Source organism: Microcaecilia unicolor, chromosome 13, assembly GCF_901765095.1.
Source record: "Microcaecilia unicolor chromosome 13, aMicUni1.1, whole genome shotgun sequence".
Classification (NCBI taxonomy): domain Eukaryota; kingdom Metazoa; phylum Chordata; class Amphibia; order Gymnophiona; family Siphonopidae; genus Microcaecilia; species Microcaecilia unicolor.
In genome coordinates, this window is record NC_044043.1 from 88,472,573 (window position 1) to 88,491,797 (window position 19,225).

A 19,225-nucleotide genomic window follows, 5' to 3' on the forward strand; every position below is an offset into this window, starting at 1 on the left:
CTGCCCAGCACTATCCCCGCCTCCCAACCACCAGCCCCGCCTCCCACCACGGCTCTGGCACAGTGATCTCTTGTAATTTAGGAAGGCTAACCTCTTCCTTACTTTTCAGCTACTTCTTTTGAAAACCAAAGTGACAGCCTTGCTGGGCAGTAGTTATCTTGTTTCTCCAATAAATGTGTTTTTTTTTTTATTTCAGTGGACATATGAACAAATCTGAGGAAAAATGGATCTGTAATCACTAGTTCAGTTTTATTTGTCAAATTTTGTATATGTGTGGGGGTTTTTTGTTTTTTTTTGGGGGGGGGGAGGCTGAGGGGGGGGTGGAATGTATCTTTAAAATGTATTGTTGCTTACAAGTACTTTGCTTTTGTTCAAACAACTGTGACTTTTTACTTTTTTTTTTTTAAGCCTTTTGATATGCTGCAAATGTAAATTTAAATTGAAGAAAAACTTGATATTACTATATAGTTTGCTTTAACAAGAGGTAGTGAGAATGATAAAGAGCATGAAACAATCCCTTCAGGAGACATGGCTAAAAAAATGAGGGCGCTTCAGCTTGGATGAAGACCTGGGCTAGGATAGATGTTAATAAAATCATGAGTGGGACGGAACATTAAATTGGAAATATTTTAATTTGCTCTTTTAAATACTGAGATTAGGATGTTCTGTGAAGCTAATGGGTAGTACTTTTAAAATTGGAGAAGTTGGTCCTTTCTCACTCAAAGAACAGCTAAGCTGTGTAATTTCTTACCAGAAGAGGTTAACAAAGTTATTAGCCGCAAGATAGACTTTGGAAAGTCACGACTTACTTGCACATGTACACAACAAGGAATGGACCTGCTCGATGCAGCGCCTCCGATCACAGGCCCTTGCTGCATATAGCCAAGAAGATTACACCGCCAAAACCATAACACTAGAGTCTTCCAGTGGTGTCCGATTTGCCCCTCCCCCGTCTTCCAATCCCCTGAGCCGCTGGCAGCCTCAGCGAAAAAGCAGCACATACGTTGCTTTAGACCTATCCCGGAAGCCCTTCTCTCCCCTACACCTTCCTGCCCATGTGGGAACAGGAAGTTGAAGGGAGCAGGTCTAAAGCGTGTGGGTATTGCTTTCTTGCTGAGGCTGCCAGCGGCTCGGGGATTGGAGGATGGGGTGGCAGCACACTTGGGGGGGGGCACTGCTCCCCCTCGCCCCCCCCCCCCACCGAACTATGCCCATGGTAACGCTAAACTGAAAACTTGCTATTTTGTGGGCAGTCAAGGGACAGAGTAGGCATTTATAAGGTTAACTACCAATATTCAGCACAAACTTATCTACACTAATCAGAAAATTTGGACTGTATAAAGCTCAGGCCTATCTTTCTTTCATTAGGTGGTTAAGTGCAGAATATTGCAGTTAAATATATAAGAGAAAGACAACAGCACAAACTTGGATATTCAATCCTTGTGTCCAGACATGGCCCGGCAAAGAATACCCGGATATAATTCAGCACTCTAAAAGAAGTCTTCCCCCAGACTGATACAGAGGTACTAATAGATCATGAAAGCATTATCAAAAGGAAGAATCAAAGAATCACATACCTTGAAGAATGCCAGTAGTAAAATTGTTTCCATTGATACATTCATTTCCAAATAAATAGCTACTGCAATTACAGACACATTGTCCTGTAATATTATCGAAGACACATTCTTGATTGTTATTACTGCCACAAATTTTATTTCCTGTGGTAACACTACTGTTGATCAATGTTGTCTTCAGATTAGCACTACTTGATGAAGCAGAAAACAATGATGTTCTAAATGATGTCACAGTAGAATAATTTCCTTTCGTTGATACAGAAGATAAAATAGAGGAATCTTGAGTCCCTCCTGAACTTGACGTACTCATTTCAGAAAGAGGACTGCTGGATTCACTTGGTGTTGAAGTCTCTGTCACTTTGGAGGACTCTGGTGAACGGGACATAGATGTGGATGCAGAAGAACTGGTGTCCGAGGCAGAGGTGGAGGATGGAGGTACCGATGTCTCGGTCGATGCTCTTTCTTGTGTACCGGTGAGTGTCATTGTTGTAAAGGGTGACACTGACGTCTGTGAAGAAAAAGATTCTTGAGTCGAAGCAGGTTCAGAGAATGTGCTAGAATGTGATGGAACTGTAGGGATGGTTTCTGTGACACTGGAAAATTCTGGACGGCTTGTTGAACTTGAAGTGCTGATTTCAGAAAGAGGACTGCTGGATTGACTTGGTGTTGATTCATTGAAGACTGTGGTTCCAGAAGATAAACTTGTTGGAGGTGTCGTCAGTTGAGATTGTGTGCTAAAAGAAGTAGACAGCGCCGTCGAGCTGAATTGAGTCACTGCGCTTGTTTCGGTACTCGTGCTGGGGGAGGACGGAGCGGTGGAAAACTCTTTCGAGACCTGTGTACTGGATGGAGAAGCTGATGTGAGTGTTGATGGCTCCTCTTTTAGAGTTGTAGAGATAAAAGTAGTGCTCACCGAGGTGGCAAAGGAAGTTACTTCTGAAAACCTTTCAGTAGTAGAAGGTATCTCTGGTGTGCTTTCTGTAAAGCTTGTGATTGAGGTGCTCAAAGGTACCGGGGAGGATGATGCGCTGAGTGGTGATGTTGAAAAATTGCTGGTAGGAATAGTAGATGGTGACATCTCTGTGACAGTAGAGAACTCTGGTGTGCTAAAGAGGAATGTGGAGCTTGTGGCACTGGGTTTTGAGACAGAGGCTGCGGAAGCAGGTGCAGATGTCTCTCTGGAAGCCATTTCTTGAGTACTAGTGAGTAGAGATAAGGAAAACGGTGTTGCAGATGTCTGTGAAGTCAAGGATTCCGTTGGTGTCGCAGATTCAGAGGTGGTGCTGAAACGGGATGAAGATGTAAGTGTAGTTTCCGTAGTGCGGGACGGCTCCTGAGTGTTCGTTGAAGTGGAAAAGCTCTTTTCTGACACAGTGCTGGTGGACGGACCCAGAGTGGATCCTGTTAAAACCGTTGATTCAGAGGACTGCGTGGACTGAGATGCTGTTAGTGTTGAATGTGTGCTGAAAGATGTACTTTGGGCTGATGACGGGATCTCTGTAGCTAAACTTGTTTGGCTCCCTGTACTGCTGGATGACACAGAATAGGAAGTAACTTCTGAGAATGTAGCACTGGATCCAGATGTTGATGTGAGTGTCGAGGACTGTTCTGTAGCGGAGGTCGTCATAAAAGTCTCAGCAGTACTCTCTGAAGTGGAAAAGGAGGATGTGGTGCTAGAAAGCTGAGTAGCGGAAGATTGCTGTGGTTTGGTTGCAGAAATGCTGGTGAAGGATGTTGTTGAGTCCCCAGGTGAGGAGGATTGGGTGAAAGGTGTTGTTGAATAAGTAGTAGAAAGAATAGCAGTAGGTGCCAAGCTTGCTGTCGAACTCTCCATCACTTTGGAGGACTCTGGTGATTGGGGCCTAGATGTAGATCCAGAAGAAGTGCTCCCCGAGGCAGAGGTTGAGGAGGTTGTCCTAAGAGTGCTACTAGCACCCTCTGAAGTGGAAAGAGAGGATATGCTGCTGGAAAATTCAGTAGCGGAAGATAGCTCTGGCTTGCTTCCGGAAAAGCTTGTGAATGCAGTTGTTGAGTACAAGGGTGAGGATGATTCAGTGAGAAGTCTTGTTGAGTAAATAGGAGAAGAAATAGCAGAAGATGTGAAGCCTGTTGTTGAAGTCTCTGTCACTTTGGAGGACTCTGGTGAACGGGACATAGATGTGGATGCAGAAGAACTGGTGTCCCAGGCAGAGGTGGAGGATGGAGGTACCGATGTCTCGGTCGATGCTCTTTCTTGTGTACCGGTGAGTGTCATTGTTGTAAAGGGTGACACTGACGTCTGTGAAGGAAAAGATTCTTGAGTTGAAGCAGGTTCAGAGAATGTGCTAGAATGTGATGGAACTGTAGGGATGGTTTCTGTGACACTGGAAAATTCTGGATGGCTTGTTGAACTTGAAGTGCTGATTTCAGAAAGAGGACTGCTGGATTGACTTGGTGTTGATTCATTGAAGACTGTGGTTCCAGAAGATAAACTTGTTGGAGGTGTCGTCAGTTGAGATTGTGTGCTAAAAGAAGTAGACAGCGCCGTCGAGCTGAATTGAGTCACTGCGCTTGTTTCGGTACTCGTGCTGGGGGAGGACGGAGCGGTGGAAAACTCTTTCGAGACCTGTGTACTGGATGGAGAAGCTGATGTGAGTGTTGATGGCTCCTCTTTTAGAGTTGTAGAGATAAAAGGATAAGTAGTGCTCACCGAGGTGGCAAAGGAAGTTACTTCTGAAACCCTTTCAGTAGTAGAAGGTATCTCTGGTGTGCTTTCTGTAAAGCTTGTGATTGAGGTGCTCAAAGGTACCGGGGAGGATGATGCGCTGAGTGGTGATGTTGAAAAATTGCTGGTAGGAATAGCAGATGGTGACATCTCTGTGACAGTAGAGAACTCTGGTGTGCTAAAGAGGAATGTGGAGCTTGTGGCACTGGGTTTTGAGACAGAGGCTGCGGAAGCAGGTGCAGATGTCTCTCTGGAAGCCATTTCTTGAGTACTAGTGAGTAGAGATAAGGAAAACGGTGTTGCAGATGTCTGTGAAGTCAAGGATTCCGTTGGTGTCGCAGATTCAGAAGTGGTGCTGAAACGGGATGAAGATGTAAGTGTAGTTTCCGTAGTGCGGGACGGCTCCTGAGTGTTCGTTGAAGTGGAAAAGCTCTTTTCTGACACAGTGCTGGTGGACGGACCCAGAGTGGATCCTGTTAAAACCGTTGATTCAGAGGACTGCGTGGACTGAGATGCTGTTAGTGTTGAATGTGTGCTGAAAGATGTACTTTGGGCTGATGACGGGATCTCTGTAGCTAAACTTGTTTGGCTCCCTGTACTGCTGGATGACACAGAATAGGAAGTAACTTCTGAGAATGTAGCACTGGATCCAGATGTTGATGTGAGTGTCGAGGACTGTTCTGTAGCGGAGGTCGTCATAAAAGTCTCAGCAGTACTCTCTGAAGTGGAAAAGGAGGATGTGGTGCTAGAAAGCTGAGTAGCGGAAGATTGCTGTGGTTTGGTTGCAGAAATGCTGGTGAAGGATGTTGTTGAGTCCCCAGGTGAGGAGGATTGGGTGAAAGGTGTTGTTGAATAAGTAGTAGAAAGAATAGCAGTAGGTGCCAAGCTTGCTGTCGAACTCTCCATCACTTTGGAGGACTCTGGTGATTGGGGCCTAGATGTAGATCCAGAAGAAGTGCTCTCCGAGGCAGAGGTTGAGGAGGTTGTCCTAGGAGTGCTACTAGCACCCTCTGAAGTGGAAAGAGAGGATATGCTGCTGGAAAATTCAGTAGCGGAAGATAGCTCTGGCTTGCTTCCGGAAAAGCTTGTGAATGCAGTTGTTGAGTACAAGGGTGAGGATGATTCAGTGAGAAGTCTTGTTGAGTAAATAGGAGAAGAAATAGCAGAAGATGTGAAGCCTGTTGTTGAAGTCTCTGTCACTTTGGAGGACTCTGGTGAACGGGACATAGATGTGGATGCAGAAGAACTGGTGTCCCAGGCAGAGGTGGAGGATGGAGGTACCGATGTCTCGGTCGATGCTCTTTCTTGTGTACCGGTGAGTGTCATTGTTGTAAAGGGTGACACTGACGTCTGTGAAGAAAAAGATTCTTGAGTTGAAGCAGGTTCAGAGAATGTGCTAGAATGTGATGGAACTGTAGGGATGGTTTCTGTGACACTGGAAAATTCTGGACGGCTTGTTGAACTTGAAGTGCTGATTTCAGAAAGAGGACTGCTGGATTGACTTGGTGTTGATTCATTGAAGACTGTGGTTCCAGAAGATAAACTTGTTGGAGGTGTCGTCAGTTGAGATTGTGTGCTAAAAGAAGTAGACAGCGCCGTCGAGCTGAATTGAGTCACTGCGCTTGTTTCGGTACTCGTGCTGGGGGAGGACGGAGCGGTGGAAAACTCTTTCGAGACCTGTGTACTGGATGGAGAAGCTGATGTGAGTGTTGATGGCTCCTCTTTTAGAGTTGTAGAGATAAAAGGATAAGTAGTGCTCACCGAGGTGGCAAAGGAAGTTACTTCTGAAACCCTTTCAGTAGTAGAAGGTATCTCTGGTGTGCTTTCTGTAAAGCTTGTGATTGAGGTGCTCAAAGGTACCGGGGAGGATGATGCGCTGAGTGGTGATGTTGAAAAATTGCTGGTAGGAATAGTAGATGGAGACATCTCTGTGACAGTAGAGAACTCTGGTGTGCTAAAGAGGAATGTGGAGCTTGTGGCACTGGGTTTTGAGACAGAGGCTGCGGAAGCAGGTGCAGATGTCTCTCTGGAAGCCATTTCTTGAGTACTAGTGAGTAGAGATAAGGAAAACGGTGTTGCAGATGTCTGTGAAGTCAAGGATTCCGTTGGTGTCGCAGATTCAGAGGTGGTGCTGAAACGGGATGAAGATGTAAGTGTAGTTTCCGTAGTGCGGGACGGCTCCTGAGTGTTCGTTGAAGTGGAAGAGCTCTTTTCTGACACAGTGCTGGTGGACGGACCCAGAGTGGATCCTGTTAAAACCGTTGATTCAGAGGACTGCGTGGACTGAGATGCTGTTAGTGTTGAATGTGTGCTGAAAGATGTACTTTGGGCTGATGACGGGATCTCTGTAGCTAAACTTGTTTGGCTCCCTGTACTGCTGGATGACACAGAATAGGAAGTAACTTCTGAGAATGTAGCACTGGATCCAGATGTTGATGTGAGTGTCGAGGACTGTTCTGTAGCGGAGGTCGTCATAAAAGTCTCAGCAGTACTCTCTGAAGTGGAAAAGGAGGATGTGGTGCTAGAAAGCTGAGTAGCGGAAGATTGCTGTGGTTTGGTTGCAGAAATGCTGGTGAAGGATGTTGTTGAGTACCCAGGTGAGGAGGATTGGGTGAAAGGTGTTGTTGAATAAGTAGTAGAAAGAATAGCAGTAGGTGCCAAGCTTGCTGTTGAACTCTCCATCACTTTGGAGGACTCTGGTGATTGGGGCCTAGATGTAGATCCAGAAGAAGTGCTCCCCGAGGCAGAGGTTGAGGAGGTTGTCCTAAGAGTGCTACTAGCACCCTCTGAAGTGGAAAGAGAGGATATGCTGCTGGAAAATTCAGTAGCGGAAGATAGCTCTGGCTTGCTTCCGGAAAAGCTTGTGAATGCAGTTGTTGAGTACAAGGGTGAGGATGATTCAGTGAGAAGTCTTGTTGAGTAAATAGGAGAAGAAATAGCAGAAGATGTGAAGCCTGCTGTTGAAGTCTCTGTCACTTTGGAGGACTCTGGTGAACGGGACATAGATGTGGATGCAGAAGAACTGGTGTCCCAGGCAGAGGTGGAGGATGGAGGTACCGATGTCTCGGTCGATGCTCTTTCTTGTGTACCGGTGAGTGTCATTGTTGTAAAGGGTGACACTGACGTCTGTGAAGAAAAAGATTCTTGAGTTGAAGCAGGTTCAGAGAATGTGCTAGAATGTGATGGAACTGTAGGGATGGTTTCTGTGACACTGGAAAATTCTGGACGGCTTGTTGAACTTGAAGTGCTGATTTCAGAAAGAGGACTGCTGGATTGACTTGGTGTTGATTCATTGAAGACTGTGGTTCCAGAAGATAAACTTGTTGGAGGTGTCGTCAGTTGAGATTGTGTGCTAAAAGAAGTAGACAGCGCCGTCGAGCTGAATTGAGTCACTGCGCTTGTTTCGGTACTCGTGCTGGGGGAGGACGGAGCGGTGGAAAACTCTTTCGAGACCTGTGTACTGGATGGAGAAGCTGATGTGAGTGTTGATGGCTCCTCTTTTAGAGTTGTAGAGATAAAAGGATAAGTAGTGCTCACCGAGATGGCAAAGGAAGTTACTTCTGAAAACCTTTCAGTAGTAGAAGGTATCTCTGGTGTGCTTTCTGTAAAGCTTGTGATTGAGGTGCTCAAAGGTACCGGGGAGGATGATGCGCTGAGTGGTGATGTTGAAAAATTGCTGGTAGGAATAGCAGATGGTGACATCTCTGTGACAGTAGAGAACTCTGGTGTGCTAAAGAGGAATGTGGAGCTTGTGGCACTGGGTTTTGAGACAGAGGCTGCGGAAGCAGGTGCAGATGTCTCTCTGGAAGCCATTTCTTGAGTACTAGTGAGTAGAGATAAGGAAAACGGTGTTGCAGATGTCTGTGAAGTCAAGGATTCCGTTGGTGTCGCAGATTCAGAGGTGGTGCTCAAACGGGATGAAGATGTAAGTGTAGTTTCCGTAGTGCGGGACGGCTCCTGAGTGTTCGTTGAAGTGGAAAAGCTCTTTTCTGACACAGTGCTGGTGGACGGACCCAGAGTGGATCCTGTTAAAACCGTTGATTCAGAGGACTGCGTGGACTGAGATGCTGTTAGTGTTGAATGTGTGCTGAAAGATGTACTTTGGGCTGATGACGGGATCTCTGTAGCTAAACTTGTTTGGCTCCCTGTACTGCTGGATGACACAGAATAGGAAGTAACTTCTGAGAATGTAGCACTGGATCCAGATGTTGATGTGAGTGTCGAGGACTGTTCTGTAGCGGAGGTCGTCATAAAAGTCTCAGCAGTACTCTCTGAAGTGGAAAAGGAGGATGTGGTGCTAGAAAGCTGAGTAGCGGAAGATTGCTGTGGTTTGGTTGCAGAAATGCTGGTGAAGGATGTTGTTGAGTCCCCAGGTGAGGAGGATTGGGTGAAAGGTGTTGTTGAATAAGTAGTAGAAAGAATAGCAGTAGGTGCCAAGCTTGCTGTCGAACTCTCCATCACTTTGGAGGACTCTGGTGATTGGGGCCTAGATGTAGATCCAGAAGAAGTGCTCTCCGAGGCAGAGGTTGAGGAGGTTGTCCTAGGAGTGCTACTAGCACCCTCTGAAGTGGAAAGAGAGGATATGCTGCTGGAAAATTCAGTAGCGGAAGATAGCTCTGGCTTGCTTCCGGAAAAGCTTGTGAATGCAGTTGTTGAGTACAAGGGTGAGGATGATTCAGTGAGAAGTCTTGTTGAGTAAATAGGAGAAGAAATAGCAGAAGATGTGAAGCCTGCTGTTGAAGTCTCTGTCACTTTGGAGGACTCTGGTGAACGGGACATAGATGTGGATGCAGAAGAACTGGTGTCCCAGGCAGAGGTGGAGGATGGAGGTACCGATGTCTCGGTCGATGCTCTTTCTTGTGTACCGGTGAGTGTCATTGTTGTAAAGGGTGACACTGACGTCTGTGAAGAAAAAGATTCTTGAGTTGAAGCAGGTTCAGAGAATGTGCTAGAATGTGATGGAACTGTAGGGATGGTTTCTGTGACACTGGAAAATTCTGGACGGCTTGTTGAACTTGAAGTGCTGATTTCAGAAAGAGGACTGCTGGATTGACTTGGTGTTGATTCATTGAAGACTGTGGTTCCAGAAGATAAACTTGTTGGAGGTGTCGTCAGTTGAGATTGTGTGCTAAAAGAAGTAGACAGCGCCGTCGAGGTGAATTGAGTCACTGCGCTTGTTTCGGTACTCGTGCTGGGGGAGGACGGAGCGGTGGAAAACTCTTTCGAGACCTGTGTTCTTGATGGAGAAGCTGATGTGAGTGTTGATGGCTCCTCTTTTAGAGTTGTAGAGATAAAAGGATAAGTAGTGCTCACCGAGGTGGCAAAGGAAGTTACTTCTGAAACCCTTTCAGTAGTAGAAGGTATCTCTGGTGTGCTTTCTGTAAAGCTTGTGATTGAGGTGCTCAAAGGTACCGGGGAGGATGATGCGCTGAGTGGTGATGTTGAAAAATTGCTGGTAGGAATAGCAGATGGTGACATCTCTGTGACAGTAGAGAACTCTGGTGTGCTAAAGAGGAATGTGGAGCTTGTGGCACTGGGTTTTGAGACAGAGGCTGCGGAAGCAGGTGCAGATGTCTCTCTGGAAGCCATTTCTTGAGTACTAGTGAGTAGAGATAAGGAAAACGGTGTTGCAGATGTCTGTGAAGTCAAGGATTCCGTTGGTGTCGCAGATTCAGAGGTGGTGCTGAAACGGGATGAAGATGTAAGTGTAGTTTCCGTAGTGCGGGACGGCTCCTGAGTGTTCGTTGAAGTGGAAGAGCTCTTTTCTGACACAGTGCTGGTGGACGGACCCAGAGTGGATCCTGTTAAAACCGTTGATTCAGAGGACTGCGTGGACTGAGATGCTGTTAGTGTTGAATGTGTGCTGAAAGATGTACTTTGGGCTGATGACGGGATCTCTGTAGCTAAACTTGTTTGGCTCCCTGTACTGCTGGATGACACAGAATAGGAAGTAACTTCTGAGAATGTAGCACTGGATCCAGATGTTGATGTGAGTGTCGAGGACTGTTCTGTAGCGGAGGTCGTCATAAAAGTCTCAGCAGTACTCTCTGAAGTGGAAAAGGAGGATGTGGTGCTAGAAAGCTGAGTAGCGGAAGATTGCTGTGGTTTGGTTGCAGAAATGCTGGTGAAGGATGTTGTTGAGTCCCCAGGTGAGGAGGATTGGGTGAAAGGTGTTGTTGAATAAGTAGTAGAAAGAATAGCAGTAGGTGCCAAGCTTGCTGTCGAACTCTCCATCACTTTGGAGGACTCTGGTGATTGGGGCCTAGATGTAGATCCAGAAGAAGTGCTCTCCGAGGCAGAGGTTGAGGAGGTTGTCCTAGGAGTGCTACTAGCACCCTCTGAAGTGGAAAGAGAGGATATGCTGCTGGAAAATTCAGTAGCGGAAGATAGCTCTGGCTTGCTTCCGGAAAAGCTTGTGAATGCAGTTGTTGAGTACAAGGGTGAGGATGATTCAGTGAGAAGTCTTGTTGAGTAAATAGGAGAAGAAATAGCAGAAGATGTGAAGCCTGTTGTTGAAGTCTCTGTCACTTTGGAGGACTCTGGTGAACGGGACATAGATGTGGATGCAGAAGAACTGGTGTCCCAGGCAGAGGTGGAGGATGGAGGTACCGATGTCTCGGTCGATGCTCTTTCTTGTGTACCGGTGAGTGTCATTGTTGTAAAGGGTGACACTGACGTCTGTGAAGAAAAAGATTCTTGAGTTGAAGCAGGTTCAGAGAATGTGCTAGAATGTGATGGAACTGTAGGGATGGTTTCTGTGACACTGGAAAATTCTGGACGGCTTGTTGAACTTGAAGTGCTGATTTCAGAAAGAGGACTGCTGGATTGACTTGGTGTTGATTCATTGAAGACTGTGGTTCCAGAAGATAAACTTGTTGGAGGTGTCGTCAGTTGAGATTGTGTGCTAAAAGAAGTAGACAGCGCCGTCGACCTGAATTGAGTCACTGCGCTTGTTTCGGTACTCGTGCTGGGGGAGGCCGGAGCGGTGGAAAACTCTTTCGAGACCTGTGTACTGGATGGAGAAGCTGATGTGAGTGTTGATGGCTCCTCTTTTAGAGTTGTAGAGATAAAAGGATAAGTAGTGCTCACCGAGGTGGCAAAGGAAGTTACTTCTGAAACCCTTTCAGTAGTAGAAGGTATCTCTGGTGTGCTTTCTGTAAAGCTTGTGATTGAGGTGCTCAAAGGTACCGGGGAGGATGATGCGCTGAGTGGTGATGTTGAAAAATTGCTGGTAGGAATAGCAGATGGTGACATCTCTGTGACAGTAGAGAACTCTGGTGTGCTAAAGAGGAATGTGGAGCTTGTGGCACTGGGTTTTGAGACAGAGGCTGCGGAAGCAGGTGCAGATGTCTCTCTGGAAGCCATTTCTTGAGTACTAGTGAGTAGAGATAAGGAAAACGGTGTTGCAGATGTCTGTGAAGTCAAGGATTCCGTTGGTGTCGCAGATTCAGAGGTGGTGCTGAAACGGGATGAAGATGTAAGTGTAGTTTCCGTAGTGCGGGACGGCTCCTGAGTGTTCGTTGAAGTGGAAGAGCTCTTTTCTGACACAGTGCTGGTGGACGGACCCAGAGTGGATCCTGTTAAAACCGTTGATTCAGAGGACTGCGTGGACTGAGATGCTGTTAGTGTTGAATGTGTGCTGAAAGATGTACTTTGGGCTGATGACGGGATCTCTGTAGCTAAACTTGTTTGGCTCCCTGTACTGCTGGATGACACAGAATAGGAAGTAACTTCTGAGAATGTAGCACTGGATCCAGATGTTGATGTGAGTGTCGAGGACTGTTCTGTAGCGGAGGTCGTCATAAAAGTCTCAGCAGTACTCTCTGAAGTGGAAAAGGAGGATGTGGTGCTAGAAAGCTGAGTAGCGGAAGATTGCTGTGGTTTGGTTGCAGAAATGCTGGTGAAGGATGTTGTTGAGTACCCAGGTGAGGAGGATTGGGTGAAAGGTGTTGTTGAATAAGTAGTAGAAAGAATAGCAGTAGGTGCCAAGCTTGCTGTCGAACTCTCCATCACTTTGGAGGACTCTGGTGATTGGGGCCTAGATGTAGATCCAGAAGAAGTGCTCTCCGAGGCAGAGGTTGAGGAGGTTGTCCTAAGAGTGCTACTAGCACCCTCTGAAGTGGAAAGAGAGGATATGCTGCTGGAAAATTCAGTAGCGGAAGATAGCTCTGGCTTGCTTCCGGAAAAGCTTGTGAATGCAGTTGTTGAGTACAAGGGTGAGGATGATTCAGTGAGAAGTCTTGTTGAGTAAATAGGAGAAGAAATAGCAGAAGATGTGAAGCCTGTTGTTGAAGTCTCTGTCACTTTGGAGGACTCTGGTGAACGGGACATAGATGTGGATGCAGAAGAACTGGTGTCCCAGGCAGAGGTGGAGGATGGAGGTACCGATGTCTCGGTCGATGCTCTTTCTTGTGTACCGGTGAGTGTCATTGTTGTAAAGGGTGACACTGACGTCTGTGAAGAAAAAGATTCTTGAGTTGAAGCAGGTTCAGAGAATGTGCTAGAATGTGATGGAACTGTAGGGATGGTTTCTGTGACACTGGAAAATTCTGGACGGCTTGTTGAACTTGAAGTGCTCATTTCAGAAAGAGGACTGCTGGATTGACTTGGTGTTGATTCATTGAAGACTGTGGTTCCAGAAGATAAACTTGTTGGAGGTGTCGTCAGTTGAGATTGTGTGCTAAAAGAAGTAGACAGCGCCGTCGACCTGAATTGAGTCACTGCGCTTGTTTCGGTACTCGTGCTGGGGGAGGACGGAGCGGTGGAAAACTCTTTCGAGACCTGTGTACTGGATGGAGAAGCTGATGTGAGTGTTGATGGCTCCTCTTTTAGAGTTGTAGAGATAAAAGGATAAGTAGTGCTCACCGAGATGGCAAAGGAAGTTACTTCTGAAAACCTTTCAGTAGTAGAAGGTATCTCTGGTGTGCTTTCTGTAAAGCTTGTGATTGAGGTGCTCAAAGGTACCGGGGAGGATGATGCGCTGAGTGGTGATGTTGAAAAATTGCTGGTAGGAATAGCAGATGGTGACATCTCTGTGACAGTAGAGAACTCTGGTGTGCTAAAGAGGAATGTGGAGCTTGTGGCACTGGGTTTTGAGACAGAGGCTGCGGAAGCAGGTGCAGATGTCTCTCTGGAAGCCATTTCTTGAGTACTAGTGAGTAGAGATAAGGAAAACGGTGTTGCAGATGTCTGTGAAGTCAAGGATTCCGTTGGTGTCGCAGATTCAGAGGTGGTGCTGAAACGGGATGAAGATGTAAGTGTAGTTTCCGTAGTGCGGGACGGCTCCTGAGTGTTCGTTGAAGTGGAAGAGCTCTTTTCTGACACAGTGCTGGTGGACGGACCCAGAGTGGATCCTGTTAAAACCGTTGATTCAGAGGACTGCGTGGACTGAGATGCTGTTAGTGTTGAATGTGTGCTGAAAGATGTACTTTGGGCTGATGACGGGATCTCTGTAGCTAAACTTGTTTGGCTCCCTGTACTGCTGGATGACACAGAATAGGAAGTAACTTCTGAGAATGTAGCACTGGATCCAGATGTTGATGTGAGTGTCGAGGACTGTTCTGTAGCGGAGGTCGTCATAAAAGTCTCAGCAGTACTCTCTGAAGTGGAAAAGGAGGATGTGGTGCTAGAAAGCTGAGTAGCGGAAGATTGCTGTGGTTTGGTTGCAGAAATGCTGGTGAAGGATGTTGTTGAGTCCCCAGGTGAGGAGGATTGGGTGAAAGGTGTTGTTGAATAAGTAGTAGAAAGAATAGCAGTAGGTGCCAAGCTTGCTGTCGAACTCTCCATCACTTTGGAGGACTCTGGTGATTGGGGCCTAGATGTAGATCCAGAAGAAGTGCTCTCCGAGGCAGAGGTTGAGGAGGTTGTCCTAGGAGTGCTACTAGCACCCTCTGAAGTGGAAAGAGAGGATATGCTGCTGGAAAATTCAGTAGCGGAAGATAGCTCTGGCTTGCTTCCGGAAAAGCTTGTGAATGCAGTTGTTGAGTACAAGGGTGAGGATGATTCAGTGAGAAGTCTTGTTGAGTAAATAGGAGAAGAAATAGCAGAAGATGTGAAGCCTGCTGTTGAAGTCTCTGTCACTTTGGAGGACTCTGGTGAACGGGACATAGATGTGGATGCAGAAGAACTGGTGTCCCAGGCAGAGGTGGAGGATGGAGGTACCGATGTCTCGGTCGATGCTCTTTCTTGTGTACCGGTGAGTGTCATTGTTGTAAAGGGTGACACTGACGTCTGTGAAGAAAAAGATTCTTGAGTTGAAGCAGGTTCAGAGAATGTGCTAGAATGTGATGGAACTGTAGGGATGGTTTCTGTGACACTGGAAAATTCTGGACGGCTTGTTGAACTTGAAGTGCTGATTTCAGAAAGAGGACTGCTGGATTGACTTGGTGTTGATTCATTGAAGACTGTGGTTCCAGAAGATAAACTTGTTGGAGGTGTCGTCAGTTGAGATTGTGTGCTAAAAGAAGTAGACAGCGCCGTCGAGCTGAATTGAGTCACTGCGCTTGTTTCGGTACTCGTGCTGGGGGAGGACGGAGCGGTGGAAAACTCTTTCGAGACCTGTGTACTGGATGGAGAAGCTGATGTGAGTGTTGATGGCTCCTCTTTTAGAGTTGTAGAGATAAAAGGATAAGTAGTGCTCACCGAGGTGGCAAAGGAAGTTACTTCTGAAACCCTTTCAGTAGTAGAAGGTATCTCTGGTGTGCTTTCTGTAAAGCTTGTGATTGAGGTGCTCAAAGGTACCGGGGAGGATGATGCGCTGAGTGGTGATGTTGAAAAATTGCTGGTAGGAATAGCAGATGGTGACATCTCTGTGACAGTAGAGAACTCTGGTGTGCTAAAGAGGAATGTGGAGCTTGTGGCACTGGGTTTTGAGACAGAGGCTGCGGAAGCAGGTGCAGATGTCTCTCTGGAAGCCATTTCTTGAGTACTAGTGAGTAGAGATAAGGAAAACGGTGTTGCAGATGTCTGTGAAGTCAAGGATTCCGTTGGTGTCGCAGATTCAGAGGTGGTGCTGAAACGGGATGAAGATGTAAGTGTAGTTTCCGTAGTGCGGGACGGCTCCTGCGTGTTCGTTGAAGTGGAAGAGCTCTTTTCTGACACAGTGCTGGTGGACGGACCCAGAGTGGATCCTGTTAAAACCGTTGATTCAGAGGACTGCGTGGACTGAGATGCTGTTAGTGTTGAATGTGTGCTGAAAGATGTACTTTGGGCTGATGACGGGATCTCTGTAGCTAAACTTGTTTGGCTCCCTGTACTGCTGGATGACACAGAATAGGAAGTAACTTCTGAGAATGTAGCACTGGATCCAGATGTTGATGTGAGTGTCGAGGACTGTTCTGTAGCGGAGGTCGTCATAAAAGTCTCAGCAGTACTCTCTGAAGTGGAAAAGGAGGATGTGGTGCTAGAAAGCTGAGTAGCGGAAGATTGCTGTGGTTTGGTTGCAGAAATGCTGGTGAAGGATGTTGTTGAGTACCCAGGTGAGGAGGATTGGGTGAAAGGTGTTGTTGAATAAGTAGTAGAAAGAATAGCAGTAGGTGCCAAGCTTGCTGTCGAACTCTCCATCACTTTGGAGGACTCTGGTGATTGGGGCCTAGATGTAGATCCAGAAGAAGTGCTCTCCGAGGCAGAGGTTGAGGAGGTTGTCCTAGGAGTGCTACTAGCACCCTCTGAAGTGGAAAGAGAGGATATGCTGCTGGAAAATTCAGTAGCGGAAGATAGCTCTGGCTTGCTTCCGGAAAAGCTTGTGAATGCAGTTGTTGAGTACAAGGGTGAGGATGATTCAGTGAGAAGTCTTGTTGAGTAAATAGGAGAAGAAATAGCAGAAGATGTGAAGCCTGTTGTTGAAGTCTCTGTCACTTTGGAGGACTCTGGTGAACGGGACATAGATGTGGATGCAGAAGAACTGGTGTCCCAGGCAGAGGTGGAGGATGGAGGTACCGATGTCTCGGTCGATGCTCTTTCTTGTGTACCGGTGAGTGTCATTGTTGTAAAGGGTGACACTGACGTCTGTGAAGAAAAAGATTCTTGAGTTGAAGCAGGTTCAGAGAATGTGCTAGAATGTGATGGAACTGTAGGGATGGTTTCTGTGACACTGGAAAATTCTGGACGGCTTGTTGAACTTGAAGTGCTGATTTCAGAAAGAGGACTGCTGGATTGACTTGGTGTTGATTCATTGAAGACTGTGGTTCCAGAAGATAAACTTGTTGGAGGTGTCGTCAGTTGAGATTGTGTGCTAAAAGAAGTAGACAGCGCCGTCGAGCTGAATTGAGTCACTGCGCTTGTTTCGGTACTCGTGCTGGGGGAGGACGGAGCGGTGGAAAACTCTTTCGAGACCTGTGTACTGGATGGAGAAGCTGATGTGAGTGTTGATGGCTCCTCTTTTAGAGTTGTAGAGATAAAAGGATAAGTAGTGCTCACCGAGGTGGCAAAGGAAGTTACTTCTGAAACCCTTTCAGTAGTAGAAGGTATCTCTGGTGTGCTTTCTGTAAAGCTTGTGATTGAGGTGCTCAAAGGTACCGGGGAGGATGATGCGCTGAGTGGTGATGTTGAAAAATTGCTGGTAGGAATAGCAGATGGTGACATCTCTGTGACAGTAGAGAACTCTGGTGTGCTAAAGAGGAATGTGGAGCTTGTGGCACTGGGTTTTGAGACAGAGGCTGCGGAAGCAGGTGCAGATGTCTCTCTGGAAGCCATTTCTTGAGTACTAGTGAGTAGAGATAAGGAAAACGGTGTTGCAGATGTCTGTGAAGTCAAGGATTCCGTTGGTGTCGCAGATTCAGAGGTGGTGCTGAAACGGGATGAAGATGTAAGTGTAGTTTCCGTAGTGCGGGACGGCTCCTGAGTGTTCGTTGAAGTGGAAGAGCTCTTTTCTGACACAGTGCTGGTGGACGGACCCAGAGTGGATCCTGTTAAAACCGTTGATTCAGAGGACTGCGTGGACTGAGATGCTGTTAGTGTTGAATGTGTGCTGAAAGATGTACTTTGGGCTGATGACGGGATCTCTGTAGCTAAACTTGTTTGGCTCCCTGTACTGCTGGATGACACAGAATAGGAAGTAACTTCTGAGAATGTAGCACTGGATCCAGATGTTGATGTGAGTGTCGAGGACTGTTCTGTAGCGGAGGTCGTCATAAAAGTCTCAGCAGTACTCTCTGAAGTGGAAAAGGAGGATGTGGTGCTAGAAAGCTGAGTAGCGGAAGATTGCTGTGGTTTGGTTGCAGAAATGCTGGTGAAGGATGTTGTTGAGTACCCAGGTGAGGAGGATTGGGTGAAAGGTGTTGTTGAATAAGTAGTAGAAAGAATAGCAGTAGGTGCCAAGCTTGCTGTCGAACTCTCCATCACTTTGGAGGACTCTGGTGATTGGGGCCTAGATGTAGATCCAGAAGAAGTGCTCTCCGAGGCAGAGGTTGAGGAGGTTGTCCTAGGAGTGCTACTAGCACCCTCTGAAGTGGAAAGAGAGGATATGCTGCTGGAAAATTCAGTAGCGGAAGATAGCTCTGGCTTGCTTCCGGAAAAGCTTGTGAATGCAGTTGTTGAGTACAAGGGTGAGGATGATTCAGTGAGAAGTCTTGTTGAGTAAATAGGAGAAGAAATAGCAGAAGATGTGAAGCCTGCTGTTGAAGTCTCTGTCACTTTGGAGGACTCTGGTGAACGGGACATAGATGTGGATGCAGAAGAACTGGTGTCCCAGGCAGAGGTGGAGGATGGAGGTACCGATGTCTCGGTCGATGCTCTTTCTTGTGTACCGGTGAGTGTCATTGTTGTAAAGGGTGACACTGACGTCTGTGAAGAAAAAGATTCTTGAGTTGAAGCAGGTTCAGAGAATGTGCTAGAATGTGATGGAACTGTAGGGATGGTTTCTGTGACACTGGAAAATTCTGGACGGCTTGTTGAACTTGAAGTGCTGATTTCAGAAAGAGGACTGCTGGATTGACTTGGTGTTGATTCATTGAAGACTGTGGTTCCAGAAGATAAACTTGTTGGAGGTGTCGTCAGTTGAGATTGTGTGCTAAAAGAAGTAGACAGCGCCGTCGACCTGAATTGAGTCACTGCGCTTGTTTCGGTACTCGTGCTGGGGGAGGCCGGAGCGGTGGAAAACTCTTTCGAGACCTGTGTACTGGATGGAGAAGCTGATGTGAGTGTTGATGGCTCCTCTTTTAGAGTTGTAGAGATAAAAGGATAAGTAGTGCTCACCGAGGTGGCAAAGGAAGTTACTTCTGAAACCCTTTCAGTAGTAGAAGGTATCTCTGGTGTGCTTTCTGTAAAGCTTGTGATTGAGGTGCTCAAAGGTACCGGGGAGGATGATGCGCTGAGTGGTGATGTTGAAAAATTGCTGGTAGGAATAGCAGATGGTGACATCTCTGTGACAGTAGAGAACTCTGGTGTGCTAAAGAGGAATGTGGAGCTTGTGGCACTGGGTTTTGAGACAGAGGCTGCGGAAGCAGGTGCAGATGTCTCTCTGGAAGCCATTTCTTGAGTACTAGTGAGTAGAGATAAGGAAAACGGTGTTGCAGATGTCTGTGAAGTCAAGGATTCCGTTGGTGTCGCAGATTCAGAGGTGGTGCTGAAACGGGATGAAGATGTAAGTGTAGTTTCCGTAGTGCGGGACGGCTCCTGAGTGTTCGTTGAAGTGGAAGAGCTCTTTTCTGACACAGTGCTGGTGGACGGACCCAGAGTGGATCCTGTTAAAACCGTTGATTCAGAGGACTGCGTGGACTGAGATGCTGTTAGTGTTGAATGTGTGCTGAAAGATGTACTTTGGGCTGATGACGGGATCTCTGTAGCTAAACTTGTTTGGCTCCCTGTACTGCTGGATGACACAGAATAGGAAGTAACTTCTGAGAATGTAGCACTGGATCCAGATGTTGATGTGAGTGTCGAGGACTGTTCTGTAGCGGAGGTCGTCATAAAAGTCTCAGCAGTACTCTCTGAAGTGGAAAAGGAGGAT

General features: G+C 46.9%; 1 protein-coding gene across 1 annotated transcript in view; it reads right to left on the bottom strand.

Moving 5' to 3' along the window:
- Positions 1 to 19,218, bottom strand: part of LOC115456872 (serine-rich adhesin for platelets-like) — a 60,089-nt gene extending 40,871 nt beyond the window's left edge. The window contains exon 1 of the mRNA XM_030186236.1: positions 1,578 to 19,218. Coding sequence (XP_030042096.1) covers positions 1,578 to 19,185 — 17,608 coding nt within the window. The 5' untranslated portion in view covers positions 19,186 to 19,218. The remainder of the gene's footprint in view (positions 1 to 1,577) is intronic.
- Between the last annotated feature and the right edge of the window lie 7 nt (positions 19,219 to 19,225).